Source organism: Cervus elaphus, chromosome 5 (genome assembly GCF_910594005.1).
Source record: "Cervus elaphus chromosome 5, mCerEla1.1, whole genome shotgun sequence".
Classification (NCBI taxonomy): Eukaryota; Metazoa; Chordata; class Mammalia; order Artiodactyla; family Cervidae; genus Cervus; species Cervus elaphus.
In genome coordinates this window covers 83768053-83790714 of record NC_057819.1, presented here as the reverse complement: position 1 = coordinate 83790714, position 22662 = coordinate 83768053, and the positions used below count along the sequence as shown (strand labels likewise).

At 41.0% G+C, this 22662-nt stretch overlaps 1 protein-coding gene across 10 annotated transcripts; it reads left to right on the top strand.

The window, feature by feature from the left end:
* The first annotated feature begins 23 nt into the window (after positions 1–23).
* On the top strand, positions 24–22655 carry TUBD1 (tubulin delta 1). 10 transcript variants are annotated; one of them, XM_043902851.1, is made up of 9 exons: positions 24–105; positions 1113–1329; positions 3080–3227; positions 4823–5039; positions 6233–6464; positions 10424–10588; positions 18112–18252; positions 19969–20152; positions 21965–22655. In XM_043902851.1, exons 2-9 carry the CDS (start codon positions 1158–1160, stop codon positions 22065–22067), a joined length of 1362 nt encoding a protein of 453 aa, XP_043758786.1. In that variant the 5' UTR covers positions 24–105; positions 1113–1157; the 3' UTR covers positions 22068–22655. The 10 variants fall into 10 exon arrangements, with proteins under 10 accessions (XP_043758786.1, XP_043758792.1, XP_043758790.1 ...); XM_043902857.1 differs by having other exon boundaries at positions 47–62; positions 1157–1329; XM_043902855.1 differs by having other exon boundaries at positions 62–105; positions 1157–1329.
* Positions 22656–22662: the final 7 nt, after the last annotated feature.

Sequence of the window (22662 nt, the reverse complement as noted above, 5' to 3'; positions counted from 1 at the left end):
CGCTTCCGAAGCCTCGCTTGGAAGCTAGATCATGCGCAGAGTCAGCGAAAGCCCGAGGAACAGTGAGCATGCGTGCCGTGTCTGAAGTTGATAAATTGAACATGCGTAATTAACCTTTCTGAATGGGGGGTGGGGAGGGGGCAGAAAACCACAGCAAATCTGCTCGTATGTGGAACATGCGCATTCGTTCTCTGTAGTTTTTTCGGTATCGAAAGTGAGCCTGCGCATTAGGAAAATGTTGCCCCCGTGAAGCTTGAACCGGGCAGAAACGGCTGGTCCTGGGGTTACCAGTGAGTGGGGTTAATGGGGAGCTCCTGGGGAGGTGTAGAAAGGCAGAACTTGGCTTTGCTCTTTATCAGCTCAGTGGCCTTGCGAAAGTCACTGACCTTTCACAGCCTCGGTTTCCTTATCTATAAAAGAAAAATAATGATACCAATTTTGCAGAGTTGTTTGATGATTGTAAGTATAGAGTCTGGCTTACAAGCCACGGCTCCTTCCAATGCTGCATAGACCCCGTGGTAAGGTGTTTACCAAAAACTGTCTCTTTTCATTGTTAAAAATAGTGGTTACTTGCTCTACTATTTCTCCTTTTTTTCCCTCCAAGCCTCGTCTTCCTTGCTGTCTTATCTGAGCTAAATACAAAGACTTTCTTGTAAGTGTTATGTATTTACCAGTACAGAAAGTTGATTGGTGGAGAGAGAAAGTAATTATTTAGAAGCGAGAAAATTAATGTTAATTAAATGTGCTGCCGTTGAGCTCACCTCTGCATTTTCTATGTCCCTTTGGTGTGAAGTGGATACTATGAATTACTTCAATCAGAATTCACTTTGTTTTGTTTGTTTTAAACGCATGCTTAGAAAATTGCGGTTACACGTGAGATTTTGGAAACTATTGAGCTGTGTATGAATGGATTTGGGTACAGCAGTCCCAAATCCCAAAACCATATAGAGAAAAAGAACAATTTCCTTGAATGATTGGCTCCTTAAACAACGTAGCTATTTTGTCTATATATAGTATTTGCAAATTATATATTTTTATTGATGTGTGTTAACATATTTTGTTCTTTGTTAGTAATGTGCTGGTTCTCTAAGACCATATTTTTTCTATTACAGGTTGCTCGCTTTTTCAAAGGGGTTTGTTTTGTTTTGTTTCTCAGCATGTCAATAGTAACAGTGCAGCTTGGTCAGTGTGGCAATCAGATTGGTTTTGAAGTGTTTGATGTTTTATTTAATGACTCACACTGTCCTGGAGGACTCTGCTCTAAAAGGGAGAATGAGGCATATCAAGCATCTTGCAAAGAAAGGTTCTTCAGTGAGGAGGAAAATGGAGGTATGTGTGGTCCACATAACCAATCTCTTTAAGGCCAGGCCCTGCACATGGTGTCTGAATCCCCTCCTTCTTGCAGCAGAATGATTTTGTTCTCAGCCCTTTGTTTTTGTGTTACGCTTTCCCTCTCCAGTGACATCTTGTCCTCAGGCCATGAGCTTGCTCAGATCTTGCCAATCTAAACCCAACCGACCAAATAAAACTTAGCTCTTGACTGTAGCTCTTTTCCTTCCTTCTCATCTAAGATTCTCAAAGGAGAACCCTCTTTACCAATTATAATCCTACTTCTGCTTTACAATACCACTGAAGCTGTCCCATGAAAAATTCCCAGTGATCTCCTAATTACTAGAGCCAGTAACTGTTTTTCTTTTTGTTAATTCACTTAACTTCTCTACCAGATTTGATAACATTAGCTATAAAACTCCCTCCTTGAGACTAATTTTTCTTAGTCACTGAACTTTTCTTTTCTAGTGGTTGCAGCTCAGCGTCTTCCTCACTTGTATAGTTCTCTCTGGGCAAGTTCAGTGACTCTCAAATGTTGCTCCATCTTTTACACTGGTTACTCTCAAATCTGTAGCCTAGCATCTCTTCCAAGCTACAGACTGATGAGTGAACATCACCTGTGTCTCTCGTGTGTACCTCAAACTCCACATCTCCATTCCCAAGGGCATGCATTGTTTTTCCCTTAAAACTTTGTTCTTCCTGCCCACGTTCAGATCTGCTTAGTTTATCTCCTACATGTCCCTTGAAACTCCTCTCCCCTTTCCATCTTCGCTATGATTGCCTTAGTTCTGGCTCTTGTCCTTCCTCATCTGGATTATTTCAAGACACTCCTTCTGAGTTTCCCTGCCTGGTCTCTTGTGTCTATTGCATCTGTCCTCCACACTGCTGTATTCAAAAAGACATCTGAGGGGCTTCCCTGGTGGTCCAGTGGTTAAAACTTTACACTTCTACTGCAGGGAGTGCTAGTTCTATCCTTGGTTGGGAAACTACAATCCCACATGCCTTGCCTACTTACTTAATAAGAAGTACTTAACTTAAACTTACTTAACAATAAGTAAAGAAATAAATGTAGTAAAAAGCTGTTTAAAAAATAATAAAGACATCTGACATTTAAAAAAAAGACATATGACTATTCCTTTCGTACTTGAACGTTTTCAGTAGTTCCTCATTGCCTGAAAAACAAGTTTCAAGGTTTTTAGCATTGTATATTAGGACTTCTAATATCTGAGCCCTGCCTGCTTTTCATCATCATTTCCTACACCCCCTTTCTCCATCTTGTGCTTCAATAATCCTGAGATGCTTTTTGTGCCCTTGGTATTTTGTACTTCTGAATATGCTCCTCTGCTAGTGTGGATTTGTTCTGGGTCCTGTCACATCACTTCATGATTAAATGTTGATGTGTTTTACTTCCTCCCTGCTTCTCCTTGGGCTGGATTGATACTGTTGTCATCTCTGTGTTTTTAGCACAGTACATAGCACATTATAAGCACTCAACAGATGTTTGTCAACTTGAGCCAGTCATCATTTTAGCCCATATTTATTCACCCTGCCTAGCGGAATGCTGGGCATTGTGAACCATCTGCATATACCTGCTGCTGCCCACCTCAGTTTCTAAGCAGAATTGGCAGATCTATCTATTCTCAGTCTTTGCATTTTTTTATTTTTTTAATTTAGAGAAGTTTATGCTCTGAGTTACCCCAAATAAGATTATATGCATTATTTTTCTTTTGATCTTTCTTTCCCTCTCTAGTTCCAGTTGCTCGTGCTGTCCTTGTTGACATGGAACCTAAGGTTATCAATCAAACACTGTCAAAGGCTGCCCGTTCTGGCTGGTGGAAATATGGCCAGCATTCATGCTTCTGTCAAAAACAAGGTTCCGGAAACAACTGGGCCTATGGGTAAGAATAATTCCTCAAGCTTTTCAGTTTAGATACAGCTGCACAGTTGATTAATAGTGTAGTTATAACTGCACAGTTGATATACTAAACGTTGTTCTTTAGCCACTTAATTGTGTCTGACTCTTTTGCAACCCCATGGGTGGTAGCCCACCAGGTTCCTCTGTCTATGGGATTTCCCAGGCAAAAATACTGGAGTGGGTTGGAATAACAGACTGGTTCCAAATCGACAAAAGAGTTTGTCAAGGCTATATGTTGTCACTCTGCTTATTTATATGCAGAGTACATCATGTGAAATTTCAGGCTGGATGAAGCACAAGCTGGAATCAAGATTGCTGGGAGAAATATCAATAACCTCAGATATGCAGATGACACCACCCGTTTGGCAGAAAGCAAAGAACTAAAGAGCCTCTTGATGAAAGTGAAAGAGGACAGTGAAAAAGTTGGCTTAAAACTCAACATTCAGAAAACTAAGATCATGGCATCTGGTCCCATCACTTAATGGCAAATAGATGGGGAAATAGTGGAAACAGTGGTTGACTTTATTTTCTTGGGCTCCAAAATCACTGCAGATGGTGACTGCAGCCATGAAATTAAAAGACGCCTGCTCCTTGGAAGAAAAGTTATGACCAAGCTAGACAGCATATTAAAAAGCCGACACATTACTTTACCAACAAAGGTCTGTCTAGTCAAAGCTATGGTTTTTCCAGTAGTCATGTATGGATGTTAAAGTTGGACTATAAAGAAAGCTGAGCACCGAAGAATTGATGCTTTTGAATTGTGTTGGAGAAGACTCTTGAGAGTCCCTTGGGCTCCAAGGAGATCCAACTAGTCCATCCTAAAGGAAATCAGTCCTGAATATTCATTGGAAGGACTGATGTTGAAGCTGAAACTCCAATACTTTGGCCACCTGATGCAAAGAACTGACTCGTTGGAAAAGACCCTGATGCTCGGAAAGATTGAAGGTGGGAGGAGAAGGGGATGACAGAGGATGAGATGGTTGGATGGCATCACTGACTTGATGGACATGAGTTTGAGGAAATCCGGTAGTTGGTGATGGACAAGGAAGCCTGGCATGCGGCAATCCATGGGGTTGCAAAGAGTCAGACACGACTGAGTGACTGAACTGAATGGAACTGAGTCTTTAGAACCACCTGGTAATTCTAGCCAAAGGAATAGCCTATTAAAGAGAATTATCTATGCCCAGTAAATTTACTCTCCTAACAGTCCTATTCACTTTTAAAAATGTGTGACTTGCATATCTTATTATTTTTTTCTTCTATTTTTTCATTTTTTGTGTGTGTGCATCTTATTATTGTTGTTATCTTTAGGCCATTCTGCTTTGCATACAAGATCTTAGTTCTCCAACCAGGGATCCAACCTGTGCCCCCTACTTTGGGAGCACAGAATCTTAACCACTGGACTACCAAGGAAGTCCCCTTAACTTGTGTATATAAAATTTGGTCACTCAGGGTACCTGTATGTCTCATGAGAGGTAGTTCACTTCCATAGGTTTAGAAAGCCTTTTCTCTCCTGTACCTTCCTCTGCAATCCATCTCTCTGGTTAAATTGAAAGATGTTTGTTTTGCACTGCATAGATACTCTGTTCATGGACCCAGGCATAAAGAATCTATAATGAACCTAATCCAGAAGGAAGTGGAGAAATGCGATTCTTTGAGTGGCTTTTTCATCATAATGAGTATGGCTGGAGGCACCGGATCCGGGCTAGGAACCTTCGTTACTCAGAACTTACAAGATCAGTACTCAAGTGCTTTGAAAATGAATCAGATTATATGGCCTTATGGAACTGGTGAGGTATGAACAGTCCTATTCATCAATTTAAAAAGGTATCAATTAAAAAATTTCTGTTTTGTATTCTTTGCAGTCAAAACAAATGTACGTAAAAGATCTCTCTCATCCTTTCTTTGGAAATGTTAAGTTACTGTGTCAGGAGTGAGTATACAGTATGGTACTTTCATAAACAATTCATGTAACTTTGTTTAAACTTTCCCAAGCAAATGAGGTGTCCTTATTTATAAATATTCCAAAGAAGAAAACTGTGCATCTTCTCTCAGAAACCCATTCCTGGGTCAGTCCTTCTGGCTACTGCCTGTAAAGCAGGGACCTTGACCTCATCCTGCCATTGCCAACCTTCAAAGAATTTTCATTTCTTTCCATCGAAAGGACATTTCTATGTAGGCCAATTTGCCGTAGATCAGCCTAGTAGGAGAAATAATAAAATGGAGATGAAATAAGTCACAGGAGGAAATGGTGTAGAAAGTATGATAGTAATATTGATAGTAATAGTATAGTCATCATTTACTGAAGCCTTACTATACACAGGGCACTATTCCAAGTGCTTTACTGGTATTCTGTCATTAATTCTTATAACTCTTAAGAGGCTGGTATAATTATTATCCCCGTTTTACAAATGAGGAAACTGAGACATAGATTATGTAACTTATCTAAGATCATATAGCTAGAAAGTGGAAGAGCCAGGATTTGAACCTAGGTAGGATGTCCTCTTCGGAGAAGGCAATGGCACCCCACTCCGGTATTCTTGCCTGGAAAATCCCATGGATAGAGGAGCCTGGTAGGTTGCAGTCCATGGGGTCGCCAAGAGTCGGACACGACTGAGCGACTTCACTTTCACGCATTGGAGAAGGAAATGGCAACCCACTGCAGTGTTCTTGCCTGGAGAATCCCAGGGATGGCGGAGCCTGGTGGGCTGCCGTCTATGGGGTCACACAGAATCAGACACGACTAAAGTGACTTAGCAGCAGAATGCCCTCTTAATCGCTATTCTCTCCTACAGTTTTTTTTTTTTTTCTTCAGTATTTATTTATTTGGCTGCTCCAGATCTTAGCTGTGGCTAAGCATGTGGGATCTAGTTCCCTGACCAGGGCTCGAACCCTGGCCCCCCACATTGAGAACGTGGAGTCTTAGCCAGTGGACTACCAGGGAAGTCCTTCTCCTACCTTTCTTATTTGTGGACTTTTCCTCTCCAGGTTATTGTTCAGAACTACAACTCCATTTTGACACTTTCTCACTTGTACCGATCTTCAGACGCCCTCCTTGTTCATGAGAATGATGCTGTTCATAAGATCTGTGCGAAGCTGATGAATATCAAGCAGATCTCCTTCTGTGATATAAATCAAGTCCTCGCACATCAGCTGGGAAGTGTGTTCCAGCCTACTTACTCCAGGGAAGGCTCATTTCACTACAGGAGAAGTCCACTAGGTATTTGTGCCCCTGTGGGTTATTTGTAGAGAAGTCTGATGTTGTGAAAGCCTCAAAGCTGTTCTTCTCTGGCTCTCCCCTCTATCTGAAGATATACTCACATCTCCCTCATTTCAGAACCTTCCACTGATTCCATTCTTCAGGACCCTTTCTCTTCTTTTTCTTTTTTTTTCTTCCCTATTTTAAAAAATAACTTTGAGATATAATTCACATACCATACAACTCACCCATATTCACAGAGTGGCACAACCATCATTTTCACCACTCTGTAATAAAACCCACCACTCTTTTTTCAGCTTATTTGTCAAGTGGTGCGTTATCCATTCAAACCCTCCAGATGCAAAGGACCTGGGAATCTATACCTCTCAGTCCTACCCTCTTTCCCAAATAGTTGCCTATCCCAATTTTCTTAGTTGCATCTGCTTCTTCAAATTTAGCATGCTCTGAACGGACTCATCATTTTCCCCCGGCTTGCCTTCCCTCCCGCACTTCCCCCATTCCTGTCGCCTGAATTTCTCCCCCTGTCCTCTTATCTCATCATATGCTCAGACCTGTTGGTGCCATCTCTCCCAGCTGTCTGCATTCTTTCCCACTTCCCTGTCTCTCTGACATTGGATCACTTGGTCAGCATCTCTTAACTGATACTGCATGCTCCCCCTGAATACAAAGTTCTTTTTCTTCTCAATCTCTGCCTCTCTCTCTTTCTCTCTGTCTCTGTTTCATAAAAACAGAAGCTCGCAGCTACATGGACATCCCTGGCTTAAGGTGGTCCTAACCCTGCTTCCCTTCCTGTTGCCTGCCTCCGCCCCGGCATCAGTCCACCTCACACACTGACCCCAGTGAGGCTCCCCGAGGCACGGATCTCATCCTTGTATTCTACTCAACCCTCATTCTGTGGCTCACGCATTACCTGCCGGATTTGCCATAATTCCTTAGCCTGGCCTCCACATTCTGCCCTGAGTCTTAACTTTCCATTTTCGTCACCTTCTGCCTCCTCTGCATAGATTCCGCACTTGCTTTTCATCCTGTCTCCACTTCTGTCTTCAGTCTGGAACTTTCCTGCTTTGGTCCTTTTGCTCGATGTTTCCTCTTTAAAAATCACTTCCTGCTTCCCTCCTTCACCTCTACTGAAACCTTACTCATCCTTTAGGATCCAATTCAAGTGATAATTTTTTTTTTCTTCTCTACTGTTTATTTGGCTGCCCCGGGTCTTAGTTGAGGCATGCAGTTCCCTGGCCGGGAACTGAACCCCGACTCCCTGCATTGGAAGTGTGGAGTCTTAGCCACTAGACCACCAGGGAAGTCCCAAGTGATAATTTTTCATAAAGCTTTTCTACTGAGACCTTTACCTAAAGTAACCCTCCACCTCTGAACTCCTGTGTGTGCATGCTCACTTCAGTCATATCCAACTCTTTGCAACCCTATGGACTGTAGCCTGCTAGGCTCCTCTGTCCATGGGATTCTCCAGGCACGAATACTGGAGTGGGTTGCCAAGCCCTCCTCTAGGAGATCTTCCTGACCCAGGGATCGAACCCACATCTCTTAGATCTCCTGCATTGGCAGGCGAGTTCTTTACCCCTGTACTGTATTCTGTATCTCTTTTATGTTACTTAATGTTTTTCGCCTTTATTATTTCTTTAAGTGTGTTTGCTTATCTTTAAGAGTTACAGACACAAACACGCATATTTATTCAAGGAGTACAAAAGAATATGCAATCAAAAGTAAGTCACCCGCTGACCCCTCCCAGATGCCGCCACTGTAATTAGTGTCATGTGTTTCCATGGAGGAGTCCATCATGTGCATGTCTTGTAGTCCCCACTAATTTGCAACTTCCTTGGCGACATGTGTCTTGTTAATTTCTGTGCATTCCACAGTACTTACCATATGGCACATCTGTTCATTCAACCAGTATTTACTGACTTCCTGCTATGTGCCAGACACTATGCTAAATGTTGGGGATCCAGTGAGGAACCAATATAGACGTTGTGTTCACACTAAACAATTATGCCAAGAAGGTGTAATTAAAAACTGAGTTAAGTGCTCTGAAGGAAAGGAGTACAGACCCAAGAGAATGTGTCACGAAGGAACCAGACTCAGGCTGATGAGGCAAAGAAGTCAGCCCTTGAGGAAGTTAACACGTGAGCACAAAGCTGAATGAAGACTTGGAGTTAACTAAGCCAAGGGAGGGAGACAGGAATAGCTCATGCAAAGGCCCTGTGGCAGAAGGAAGCATGGCCCTTTAAGAACAGAGAGAAATCCAGCGTCACTGGAGCGCAGAGAGTGGGGCAGGGGATGACTGACACCTGAGGCTCGGGCAGCGAGCAGGGGCCGACCTAGGAGGTCCCTGTAAGCGGTCCCTGTAAGCGTGTAAAGGCCGCCTCATTATTCTAAGAGCAGGGGATTTTAAGGAGGTTGTTGGCATGAAAAAAAAAATTATCACTTGAATTGGATCCTAAAGGATGAGTAAGGTTTCAGTAGAGGTGAAGGAGGGAAGCAGGAAGTGATTTTTAAAGAGGAAACATCGAGCAAAAGGACCTTGTGAAAAATCCGCTGGACTGCCTATGGAGAGCTGATTGGAAGCCATCTTCACAGGTGGCCATCTGCTCACTGTGTCCTCACATGGCACAAGGGACAAGAGACCTCTCTGGGGTCTCTTTGATAAAGAGACTTCACCTCCCAAAGGCCCCATCGCCTCCTTAAAGCCATCACCTTGGAGGAAAGGATTTCAGTTTGGGAGTTTGTGGGGACACAAACTCAAGAGTTTGACAAGGCCAAGAATGGTTAAGACGAGACGAGGTGAGCAAGAAAGCTGGAGGGAAACGCAGATTTTTAACAATCTGTGCGTTAGAGTTCAGGAATTGTTTGCTGATTGTTTTTTGTTGTACGTGCTATGTGATAGAATTCAGCTCTAGCTACTTTACAGAAAAGTCTTCTTGTATTTAGAGGAAATGCCACTAGCCATAAGATCAATTTGTGCAACATTTTATAGATGTTTGTGTCGGAATTTGTTCTTAACATTAGGACATAGGCTATGAGTTTGTATTCCACGTTATCATAAAATGTATTCTTTAGTATTATTTCTTTATGTGGCTGTGCAGACTCTTAGTTGTGGCACGCAGAATCTTCGATCTTCATTGTGGCATGTGGGATCTTTAGTTGCCGCATGTGGGATCAAGTTTGCTGACCAGGGGTTAAACCCAGTCCCCCCACACTGGGAGCATGGAGTCTTAGCCACTGGACCACCAGGGAAGTCCCCATAAGATTTAAATTTCATGTTATGGTAAAAGATTTTTCTTTCTCCTTTAGAAAAGAGTATTTTCTATAAATATATAAAATATATATACGTTATATCAAAAAGATAAAAACATTTTTAAAATAAGTAAGCTCTGAGTGAAAAACAAAGTAACCTTTCTCCTTCATTCTCTTTCATTACAAATATTAGGTTCTAAAGATAGACATATTCCTGTGTTCAAGAATTACTAATCCTGTCTTCTTTCCAAGTAGAGTTTAATGTTAAGAGGTTCTGATTATCATTTAACCAAATAAATAAGAGATCTAAGAAAATTTCTAAGGGGGCACTTAGTGAACACAGAATGACAATAAAATTATACTACCTCTAATGCTTACTTTGTTTTCCTGAAGTTTAGCTAAATATTTCATTCACATTTCCCAGTTCTTAACTAAAAAAAATTATTGTTTCCTTTTGGCAAAGTGTGTTTTTTTTCATTCATGCTAAAATAGGTGCCAAAACCAAGCATTAGTTGATTAAGCATTAGCATTAATCAAGCATTCATACATATTGTCTCTGAAATTGAATTTACATTTTGAAATTTAAGCAGTTTTAGCCTTGGAGGAGAAAACACATTTGGTCCCCCCGAGCCATCCAATCATGGTTGTATATGAGCCAACGGAAATAACATGGAATTTAAGAATTGAATTCAGATTTTTTTTCTTTGCAGGAGACTTAATGGAGAATTTAGTTCCCCATCCAGAATTCAAGATGCTGGGTGTTCGTAACATTCCTCAAATGTCTGAGAATTCACTGGCATACAGCACGTTTACTTGGGCTGGCCTCCTCAAGCATTTGAGACAGATGCTCGTTTCTAATGCGAAAATGGAAGAAGGTAAAGGGTATTTTAAAAATATGCACCCACAAACTGGGAAAAATGCCTGTCCTGAAGTTCCCAATATAAACTGGCTTGGGCAGGTTGAAATAATAGTGCCTTCTTCTGATCTGGGAAGCTCCTACAAAAACTCACCAGAATATCCTGGGAAGATTTCTTAATCACTTCACAGTTTCATTTCTCAAAAAAAAAAAAAAAAATATTCAGATGAGTGTGACAATTATTTTTATTTTATTTTTATCAAAGTAATATATGAATGTAGTTTTTTAAAAAAAAAATCAAGTTGTCAGAACTCATTTAAGTGTATATTTGAATCTGTATGTCACATTGTATGTAAAGTATATCTTAAATTTTTTAAAAAGTCAAGTCATTGCCCAGTATGAATTTATAACGGGGAAGAGGACAGCCTATTCTCCACTTGCCCACAGCCCAGCGGGCACTGCTGTCAGTGATCTGAGATGTTCTTTCTGGAATTGGCCTCCATTTCTAAACATCTTCCTTATTCTGTTATTTGTTTTATTTTCCAGGCTTAGATAGCCTCTGCCTTCCTAGCATAAAACTGAGAATTAAATCTTCTTATACCCTCTACACACACCTTCCCTCTCGTCTCCCAGTCTAGTTAAAATAAGTTCTCAGTGTTTGTATTATTTTTGCTATGTAAATTATATTCACAGTTGAGCCATGTACTACATACACAGATTACATTTTATTTCATGTACCGTTTATTTTTTCCTCCTAGAGTTAATAATTATTTGGTTGATAACTCTTTGTACCTATTACGAATCTACCCCTAAACTTTTCCATAAAAATGAAACCCTTCTCAGCCAACCCATCAGGCAATGTTATTACTTCGATTCTCTTCCTAGCGATGTCCCCTCCAGAGCCTGTCCCCCTTCAGTCTGCACTGGTTACTCTGCAGGCTTGGGAAGCAGCCAGCAGTGGCCTCTCTGCCTCCTATATTCTAGCCCGGTTCCTAGATTCCAAATCTTCCTCTTTCTGGGCTCATTCCCTCATGTGGACAGTGCCCTCCATGAGCTTTGTAAGAAAGAGTACAGGGAAGGTAAGCATTTTAAGGCTGCAGATGTCATTATCCTGCTTTTCTATTTGATTGATCATTCGGCCAGGTACAGGATTTGAGGCTGGAAATCATTTTTACTCAGTGTCTTGAAAGCGTTGCTCTGTAATCTTCCAGCTTCCAGTGTTGCAGCTGAGCAGTCCCACTTCAGTCTGATTTCCAATCCTGTTTCATTCTCTCTTGTATCTTTTAGGATTTTCTCTTTGTTTCTAACATTCTGGAATTCCTTAGTGTGGATCTTTTATCTCATGACACTGTAAACTTTATGACTGCAGAGATCTTTATCTGGGGTGTTTATTGCTGTCTTTTCAGAGGTTTAGCCTTTACTGAGTAGAAACCCCCTTCCAAGGTGGAGGGGGGCAGCCCGCCTACGGCAGGGGCTGGGGAAGGGTCTGGAGCCCTCACTGCTTCTCATACAGGTTTTTAACTAATCCTCCCACCTCTTCCTCTTCTACAAGCGCTTGGTCAGCTTCTAGAACCTTCACTGTGGGCAGAAGTCTCAGTGTTTGCTACGTCAGAAACCACTGGTTCCTTTGCTTTCCAGCTTCGAAAATTCTGTCACCACTATCTTCTTTCCATTTTTTTTCGTGTCTTTTAAAAAAATTCCTCTGTCATTAGTGAGATTTGAGGAGTAAACTGGTATGTTCAGATTGTCACATTTAACTAGAAGTCACTACTGTGTACAATTTTGGAAGCGTGTATTTTACCACAGATTACAATCAGTTAGGTTTCAGTACTATGAGAGTGGATTTCCTCTACGTTTACTTGTAATACCTTATGGATTTTAGATCATAGTGCCTGAGGGTTGGAGATAAGTAGAAAGTTCACATCTGAAGTAATGCTTCGGAAACTTTTTGGCCACAGGACCTGTTTTTCTGGCAATACCTGTTACCAAGGAACACAGTGTACCTCAGGGTAGCTTATGACGTGGGACTCTGGGCCCTCTCGGGTCAATAAACCACTGTTTGTTTAGTCATTTTCCCATATGGGGATTTAGAGTGTCAACATTTTTTCAGTTATAGATATGAATTTTGAACATTTAAATGTTTTCCTATAAATTTTTGTCGTTCAGCCACTCAGTTTTGTCCGACACCTTGTGACCCCATGGACTGCAGCACACCAGATGTTTGAGCATCTCCTGGAGCTTGCTCAAACTCAGGTCCATTGAGTCGGTGATGCCATCCAACCATCTCATCCTCTGTCATCCCCTTCTCCTCCTGCCTTCAATCTTTCCCAGCATCAGGGTCTTTTCCAATGAGTTGTCTCTTCACATCAGGTGACCAAAGTAAATATACGAATAAATGTATTTATGTCACTAACCATGTTGAAGAATATAGTTTTAAAACTCCTCATACGGTATCGGAATGCTCTGTGTGAAGATCAACCCCATCAGTATCACCTTCAGCAATGTATCTTTTTCCATGTCCTCAGAACAGGAAGGATGAGTGACCCAGGAAGGAGCAAGGCAGAAGTTAGTGTCTCTTATGACCTAGCTTTGGAAGCCACATACCATCATTTTGCATCATCTTTTTGGTTATTAAGGTCAACCCTGTCCCATGGGGAGAAGACCCTGCAAGAGCCTGAATGCACAGGAGTTGATGTTGGAAGCTGGCTTCCACCCTGTGTCACCTAATGAATCGTGTCCTCCCATTTGCAGAACATACTTAACCTGTCTCAGGTCCTCCAGAGTTAGCACATCAGCCTGTTAGCACATTCCTTTAGCCCATCAGCCTAAAATTCAGAATCTTGTCATCTAAAAGCAGGTCCAGGTGTGGATTTATGTTCCTCAGGTGAGATTTCCTGAGTCTAGCTCTCTAAGTACGCCCCACTCCCTACAGACCCTGCTGGAACAGGTGGAGGATAACTGGTAGACACTGCTTTTCAAGAAGCGGGGCATGGAAGGAACACAGGAGTCATTGGTCCATAAGGATTCAGTAGGGTAGACGCAGGCATTTCTTGATTAAACCGTTAGGCCTGGGAAGAATTTTCCACAGCTTTTTGCTTGGCCCTCTGAACCAAGCTAAATTATAATTTTACTTACTTTTAAGTTTTACTTACAGTATTTTAAAATTTTATTAGTTGATTTATTTTTGCTAGTTTGCATTAGTGAATTCACATGAGAGTCGAAGTTCTAAGGGCATATATATGTAAACACACTTTACAAAAATAAAACTAACATCACATTATATGTATTATTTTGTTCTGCTTTTTTCAATGTAGTATTTTGTAGCCTTTATTTCAATTCATTCATTTAGACATGCCTTGTTCTTTTTAGTAGCTGCATAGTTTTCTACCATATATGAGCCATAACTCCTTTTTTTTTCTCCATAACTTCTTATATGTACCTAAAGAGTGAATTAATTCTATGAAGCTGGTTGTTAAAATTCTTAGTCCATAACCTTCTTTGTCTCCTTGTTAAAGGTAACTGTCTCTCAAAACTCCTTTGTTCTTTCTGTTATTGTTTTTATCTATTTATTGCCATTTGTAGACTTTTTATTTATTTATGACCTATTTACTTCCCACCATGGAGGGTTAGGATTTAGCTTTTTTCTAACACTGGACCCTAAGCCCTGAAATACCCTCTGTCTCCTTATCCTTCTGATACAGTAGTAAGTGTCCTCGTTGGGTTAAAGCGATACTCAGTTTTATACTATCATGATCAAGTAAATGCTATTCACAGCTGAGCAACAGAGCATCCTATGATTACTTTTCCCTTCCTGTATAATTTTTTTTTGTTTTCTTTGGAGTTAATGATTGCCTTGTTTTCTTGTTTGCTTAGTTTTTCTATGTACCTGTCAATTATTCAGCCCTGTTTCACTACTTGTCTGAACTGTTTTTTCTTGGTATCAGGCATACCTTGTTTTATTGTACTTTGCAGGTATTGTGTTCTTTGGCAGATTGGAGGTTTGTGGCCACCCTTCATCTAGCAAATCTGTTGGCACCATTTTTCCAGCGGCGTTTGCTCACTTCACGTCTCTGTGGCATGTTTTGGCAATTCTCACAGTATTTCACACCTTCTTCTTATTATATTTGTTATGGTGATCTGTAATCTTTGATATTACTATTTTTTTTAATGTCATCATGTTTTTTGTTTTTTTTTTAAAAAAAACCCTATTTATTTATTTTGGCTGTGTTGGACCTGTGTTGCTGCGTACAGGCTTCCTCTAGTTGTGGCGGCAGAGGCTCCTCTGTAGCTGCGGTGCCCGGGCTTCTCACTGCGGTGACTCCTCTTGTTGTGGAGCACGGGCCCTACATTGTGGGCTCAGGAGTTGCAGCTCACAGGCTCAGCTACCTTGCAGCATGTGGGATCCTTCCAGACCAGGGATCAGCAGGTGGACTCTCAACCTGGACCACCAGGACAGTCCCTTTGACGTTACCATTGAAAAACAACTTTCAAGTTAAAAATAAAGATTATAACTTGAAAGTTCAGATGACAGTACTTTTTAGCACTAATAAAGTACTTTTAAGTTACAGTCTGTACGCTGTTTTTTTTTAGAAACAGTGCTATTGCACAATTGATAGATTACAGTATAAACATAACCTTTATATGCTCTGGGAAATGAAAAAATACTGGTGTGACATGCTTTGTGGGGATTGTTGTTCAGTCTCTCTGTAGTGTCTGACACTTGCGACCCCATGGACTGCAGCACACCAAGCGCTCCTGTCCTTCACCATCTCCTGGAACTTGCTCAAACCCACGTCCATTGAGTCGGTGATGCCATCCAACCGTCTCATCCTCTGTCATCCCCTTCTGCTCCTGCCCTCAATCTCCCAGCATCAGGGTCTTTTCCAGTGAGTCAGCTCTTTGCATCAGGTGGCCAGAGTATTGGAGCTTCAGCTTCAGCATCAGTCCTTCCAATGAATATTCAGGACTGATTTCCTTTAGGATGGACTGGTTGGATCTTCTTGCAGGGGAGAAGTCTCCGGGGACTCTCAACAGTCTTCCCCGACATCACAGTTCAAAAGCATCAGTTCTTCGGCACTCAGCCTTCTTTATGGTCCAACTGTCACATTCATACATGACTACTGGACAACTGATAGCTTAGACTATATGGACCTTTGTCAGTCAAGTAATGTCTCTGCTTTTTAATATGCTGTCTAGGTTTGCCATAGTTTATCTTCCAAGGAGCAAGTGTCTTTTAATTTGGGATAATTGACTTTATTGTGGTGGTTGGAACCAAGCATGCAAAATCTCCAAGGTCTGCCTGTATTCAAATATTCTATCAGTTTCATCTTCCTAGAGAAATCTTTACCAGAGCCTTCTGACCTGCTTCAGTCTAGTTTTTTTTTTGCCCTCTAGCCCGTGTATGTCTGTCATACTGGATATTCTATTTGCTTATCTGCTCTGTTAGATATTCTGCTCAGAGGGTTTAGCCAAAGCCCTAGTGATCTTGATCACCAGTCCAGGTTGGATGCATGAGACAAGTGCTCAGGGCTGGTGCACTGGGAAGACCCAGAGGGATCAGATGGGGAGGGAGGCAGGAGCCGGGATCAGGATGGGGAACACATGTAAATCCATGGCTGATTCAAGTCAATGTATAGCAAAAACCACTACAATATTGTAAAGTAATTAGTCTCCAACTAATAAAAATAAATGAAAAACAAACAAACAAAAAAACAAAGCCCTAGTGTTCTTGAGAGGCGCGGGGGACCATGGTTATCCTGGGTTTCACCTGATCTCTCTAGTTTCGGTATGTACCATGCCCTTACCTCTACCTGGTGTTCTGAGACTATAGACACTCAATCCTGTCCTCTCCAGAAAGCTAACCTTTAGTTTCCTGGTAGGATAGGAAAGAGGCAGTCGTCATGACTGACAGACAAGTTTAGCAACATTCCTTGAGCAGGAGTCAAAGGGAGATGTGCTTCACATGGTTGCAAAGCCAGTTAAGAGCCAATGACTTAGCCATACTAGATGCTGTGAACTTGTGTCTCCTTGTGGTTTCAGTCAGCATTTTCCTAATGACAGTGATGTCGAGCATCTTTTCATGTGGTTATTAGCCATTTGTTTATCTTCTTTGGTGAAATGTTTGTTCAAACATCTTTCCAGATTTTTAAGCTGGCCTGTTTTTCAGTATGCAGTAGTTTTTTTGTCTGAAATTTCTTTTGCTGGAAATCAGACTTACTGCACACTGAAATTTTTCCCTATCTTATGTATAATTTAAGAGTATTTTCTTAATATTTCCCTTTGACTAGTCAGTTTTCAATCCTATTTTTGCTTTGCATTTCTACTTCCCTTAACGTTTTTCTATCTATGTTGTTTGTTTATTCACAGAGACATGTAGAATGAAGTTCACTCTTTCTAGGTGGATAGTTCCAGGAGTTTTGACGTACTTAATACCATGTAACCATCATCACAATTGAGACAGAGTATTTCCACGCTCCAAAAAGTCTCTTCACACTCCTTTGTAGACAGTCTCTTTTCTCCACCCCAATCCCCTAGCAACTGTTGATCTGAATTTTATTCCTATGGTTTTGCCTTTTCTAGATGGTCCTGTTAGTTCAGTTCAGTCTCTCAGTGGTGTCCGACTCTTTGCGACCCCATGGACTGCAGCACGCCAGGCTACCCTGTCCATCACCAACTCTCAAAGCTTACTCAGATTCATGTCCATCGAGTCGGTGATGCCATTCAACCATCTCATCCTCTGCTGTCCCCTTCTCCTCCTGCCTTCAATCTTTCCCAGCCTCAGGGTCTTTTCCAATGAGTCAGTTCTTCGCATCAGGTGGCCGAAGTATTGGAGTTTCAGCGTTAGCATCAGTCCTTCCAGTGAATATTCAGGACTGATTTCCTTTAGGATGGACTGGTTGGATCTCCTTGTAGTCCAAGGGACTCTCAAGAGTCTTCTCCAACTCCACAGTTAAAAAGCATCAATTCTTTGGCGCTCAGCTTTCTTTATAGTCCAACTCTCACATCCATACATGACCACTGGAAAAACCATAGCTTAAGAGTATATGGACCTTTGTCGTCAAAGTAATGTCTCTGCTTTTTAATGTGCTGTCTAGGTTGGCCGTAGCTTTTCTTCCAAGAAGCAAGTGTCTTTTAATTTCATGGCTGCAGTCACCATCTGCAGTGATTTTGAAGCCCAGGAAAGTCCTATAAATGGACTCAAACAGTACGTAACCTTTTGAGTCAAACTTGCTTCACTTAGCATCACGCCTCTGAGATTTATCCATAGTCAGTTTCTTTTTATTGCAGTGTAGAATTCCATCCTTTGTAGCTGCCATCCTTTAATATTCAGTGAAGAGTTATTTCATGCCTGTCTCAGAATTGAATAGTTTGAATTACTTTAGGTCAACCAGATAAAAATGTTTAAATTTTTAGCAGAATGCCACCCCCACAACTTGTACTTATCAAATGGAAATTTCTATAAAATACTACATATATCATCTTACATTTCTCTGTTCTTGGTCAAGGCCATTTGTAAAATCTCTTTTTTTTTTCTCTTGGTAGGTATTGATTGGCAGGTTCGGCCACCTTTATCAGGACTTCCTCCTCTTGGTAAAATGTCTGTCAACAAAGAGACGCATTTTAACACTTCCATCGCTAACTTGGTCATCCTTCGTGGGAAAGATGTACACAGTGCGGATGTGGGTGAGCAAAGTTAAGGTGAAAATTAAAATGCACATTTTGAAGATGTTCATGGTACACATGATTTTTCTTTTTTTAAAAAAGAAGTCCCTGAAGTTATTCTTCTGGCCTCACCACGTGGCTTGTGGGATCTTTAGTTCCCTGGCCACGGATCAAACCCACACCCTTGGCAGTGAGAGCTCACAGCCCTAACCACTGAACCACCAGGGAATTCCCCCCAAATTTATTCTTTTTTTTTTTTTTCCTGTATCTCTTGGAATTTTTTTTTAAATTAATTTTTATTGGAGTATAGTTTCTTTACAATGTTAGTTTTAGATATGCAGAAAAGTGAATCGGCCTTCCATACATACCCTCTGCTTTTGGATTTCCTTCCCCTTTAGGTCACTGCAGAGCATTGAAGAGAGTTCTCTGTGCTGTACGTATGTTCTCACCAGTTATATGTCAATGCCAGTCCCCCAAATTCATTCTATTAAAGAAAGGAAAAATAAAAACTCTGTTTTAGTAGCAAAACGTAACCCCTGTACCAGTATGTGACCAGACAGCAAAATGGAAGTGGTGTAAATAAGAGACAAGTTTTAATTCTTTCTTCCTGAATCTGGTTGCTTTGTCATTCTCACGTCGTGGCTTCAAGCTTAGTCTGAGACATCTGTTAGAGCTTCAGCCATCAGATCACGTAGGAATAAGCAAAGAAGGGCAGGCCTGGTCCTGCAAGGGTCACACCCCACACTTGTGTTTATATCCCTTCGACTGAGTTGGACATGACTTGGTATGGCTTGGTACGGCACGGTGGGAGCTGTGATATAAAGAACGTCAGGCTCATCCTGTGTGGTTGTTTAGTCCCCCAGTTGTGTCTGACTTTTTGTGATCCCATAGACTGTAGCCCACCAGGCTCCTCTGTCCCTGGGATTTCCCAGGCTAGAATGCTGGGGTGGGTCGCCATTCCCTTCTCCAGGGGATCTTCCCAAACCAGGGGTCGAACCGGTGTCTCCTATGTCTCCTCCACTGGGAGGCAGATTCCCTACCACTGAGCCACGAGGGAAGCCCCTATAATACCCTTAAATAAAAAACCGGTAATAATTAAGAAGAGATTGTTTCAAGTCAATCAGATGGGCTACTTTCTTCATATTCTTCATTTTAGATTTTAAAATAAGAATTAATAAAAGGACATGTAATTAACTTTTAAAGATTTGCCCACAGGAAATGATGTAGGTACATAGAGGTGTTCTTTCAAAGATACTCATTGCAGTATCTTTCACACTGACAGAAATGTGGGAACAACTAAATGCCCAGCAGTAGGAAATGTGTTAAGTAAATGATGATATGTTCATAGAAGCTTTTAAAAATATGAGTGATATTTATTGACATGGAAAAGAGGTTCACAACATATTGGTGGATGAAAAATGCAAATCATATAAGAGCATGCATGTAAAATTCCAGTATAAGCGAGGGTCAGCAGACTGTTCATAGTCATTATTTCTGGGTGGTGACATTTTAGCTGTTGAGTTGACTTAAATTTTCTTCTTAATACTTTTCTGAACAGTGTGATTTTTTTAAATGATGATGAACATGGATCATTTATCCAAAAGCAATATAAAAAGCTAGTTTTAAAAGGCAATACAAAAGACTTCTGGTGAAATGGAAAAGAAAGTATCTGTTTATTAATTTGTTGCCAAAATTGATGATTTGTGATATAAACAATGGCTTGTTGTTTTACTCTAGGAGCATTTAAAGATCCAGCTCTCTATACTTCCTGGTTAGAGCCTCTTCACGCTTTCAATGTGTGGAAAACCCAGCGAGCCTTTAGGAAATATGAGAAGTCTGCAGCCTTGGTCAGCAATAGCCAGTCCTTAGTAAAACCACTTGATATGATTGTGGGTAAAGCATGGAATATGTTTGCTTCAAGGTAAGTACAAAAGAAATCTACAAACCTTTCCTAACCTTAGGCAGATAACTGCTAGGCAGATTCTGGAGTGTCTTAGCCTGTTTGGGCTGCTATAACAAAAATAGCATAAAGTGGGTGACTTATAAACCACAGAAGTTTATTTCTGAAGGCTGGGAAGTCCAAGATTAAGGTCCCGGCAGATCTGATGTCCAGTGACCCACTTCGTGGTTTATAGATGATGTCTTTTTGCCGTGTCCTCAGCTGGCAGCAGAGGCAAAGGAGCTCCATGGGCCTCTCACTGCATTCACGAGGGCTCCACCGTGGTGACCGAATCTCAGTCCCAAAGGCCTTACCTCCTAATGTCAGTACCTTGAGAGTTAGGATTGCAATGTGTAAATTTGGAGGGAACACATTCAGTCTGTGCCATGGAGTAAGCACTTTGTAGGTATGAAACTTTGAACATGTTCTTCTGGCTTCATTTCCTTTCCTGTACGATGGAGCCAAAAGACAGGATATATGTGGTGAAGGTTAAAATGAGATAAAAATGTAAAAAAAAACACCTAGTCCAGTGCCTGACTAGTAAATGCCCAAGAACTGTTCCATAGTATTTTTCCAAAATAAGATCCTTGAGAATGGAAGAGATCCTTATCTTGCTCAGTAAGAAGGATATAGCAAGTTCAGCTCCACCTGATACTATGAAATGTCTGCTTGGTGTGAAGAATGTGTTAGCGGGTTCCCTGACCTCTGCCACAGTTACTTAATGTGAGAGCAGAACTCCTCAGATGACTGGATGAGCCTGTACTTTGGCCAGGATTCCCAAGGGTCTCCCCTCCTGTGCATGGCCATTCCCCAAACCCCAGCTCCTCAGGACTATGCACTTTCTGTATAGTTCTGGTCTAGTTCCCATCCCACTGCCAGTAAATGGTAGCAGCTGTTTTCACCAATGAATTCATGTCTGCCCTTGACATTCTTTTTAATATGATTTCTCCTTCTGCAGAACATTTTGAGGGGCTGGGGCTATTAACAGGATCACCTGGCATAAGTGCAAATTAAGTGTTGTCTGAAAAAACACTCAGGAGGCTTCATTTCATTCCTAGAACTGGATCCGTATGTCTCTCCAGTTTTACACCTTAGATAAGACTTCCCAGGCACTTCTTAAGAGTTTATACTGAACCCAGTCATCTCCTCTAGGGTGTTGAATATGTGCTGGGTAGACACCCAAATCTGAACACGCTTTTTTTTCCCTATGTGCTGTCTTTTTTTTTTTTTTTTTTTAGCTACACCTGGCAGCTTGCAGGTTTCTTAATAATAGTTCCCCAGCCAGGGATTAAATGCAGGCCCTGGCTCTGAGTCCTAACCACTGACATGCGTGCGTCCGTGCCCAGTCCTGTCCAATTCTTCATGACCTCAGGGACTGTAGCCCATCAGGCTCCTCTGTCCATGGGATTTTCCTGACAAGAATACTGGAGCAGATTGCTATTTCCTCCTCCAGGGAATCTTCCCAGCCCAGGGATCTAACTCATGTCTCTTGCATCTCCTGCATTGACAGGCAGACTTTTTACCATTGAGTCAACTGGGAAGCTGCCCTAACCACTGGACCGCCAGGGAATTCCCCTCCTATGTGCCTTTTATTGTCACTCTCTTGAATATACGGAGCTTGACATAAACTTTGAAAGTTTGCTAACTTTTGGAGTAAACATTGAAGCAAAGATAAGTCTTTTAAGAGAGTTTGCCATGTTCAGATGTTCATGAGCTACGAAAGGTTTATTATTTGATTTTGAATTATTCAGTTGCCTGAGATTTTTATTTCATATTTTCTGTTTCTTTCACCAGAGCCTACCTTCATCAGTACACAAAATTTGGAATTGAAGAAGAGGATTTTTTGGACAGTTTCACGTTATTAGAACAGGTTATTGCTAGTTACTGCAACCTCTGATTTTGAACCAAGGGGAAAAATTACCTTAAGTCAATTTTGGACTAAAATACTTGCAATACTACTTTCTCTATAAGGTTTTAAAATTCCAGTCTGCTAATGCTACAGAGTCAAATGCTGATTCCTTCTTCATACTATAGCCACAGAAAAGGAGGAAAACCTTTCATGTTTTCAATTAAAACATCTACTTGATATTTTCCTTTGTAAGAAAAAAAATTGGTGCTTCTTTAAAGAACTTTGGGAACACTTTGCTGAGATGTTACAACTTTGAAACTATCAGAAAAGGAAACTTCCCTCTTTATTCCAAAAAGCATTCAGTAAATATGAGCTAAACTTTCGTAGCACAATTTTAAGTTAAGAAATTGCAATTCTGTATTTATATTCATCTTTGAAATGAATGTTTTGGACCACAAGAGGGAGCTGTTGTCAAATGCTATGATGTGAAGGTCTCTGAATATTTTATTCGATAACAGGGTAAGATTTTCCACTTTAAGCAGCTATTTAAAAATAAATGTCAGTATTTTGTTAATAAATGTATCATGCTTAAGTACAAAAAGTAAATAAGCAACTGTTTACTTGGTTTGCTTTTCTGAAATTG

Bases quoted from the DNA above. Each gene is read 5' to 3' on its own strand.
- TUBD1 (XM_043902847.1), top strand. From the start codon at position 304: ATGGGGAGCTCCTGGGGAGGTGTAGAAAGGCAGAACTTGGCTTTGCTC. The intron at 460-1,112 runs GTAAGTATAGAG...TTTCTATTACAG, and splicing joins TGCAGAGTTGTTTGATGATT to GTTGCTCGCTTTTTCAAAGG. The intron at 18,253-19,968 runs GTGAGCAAAGTT...GTTTTACTCTAG, and splicing joins TGTACACAGTGCGGATGTGG to GAGCATTTAAAGATCCAGCT.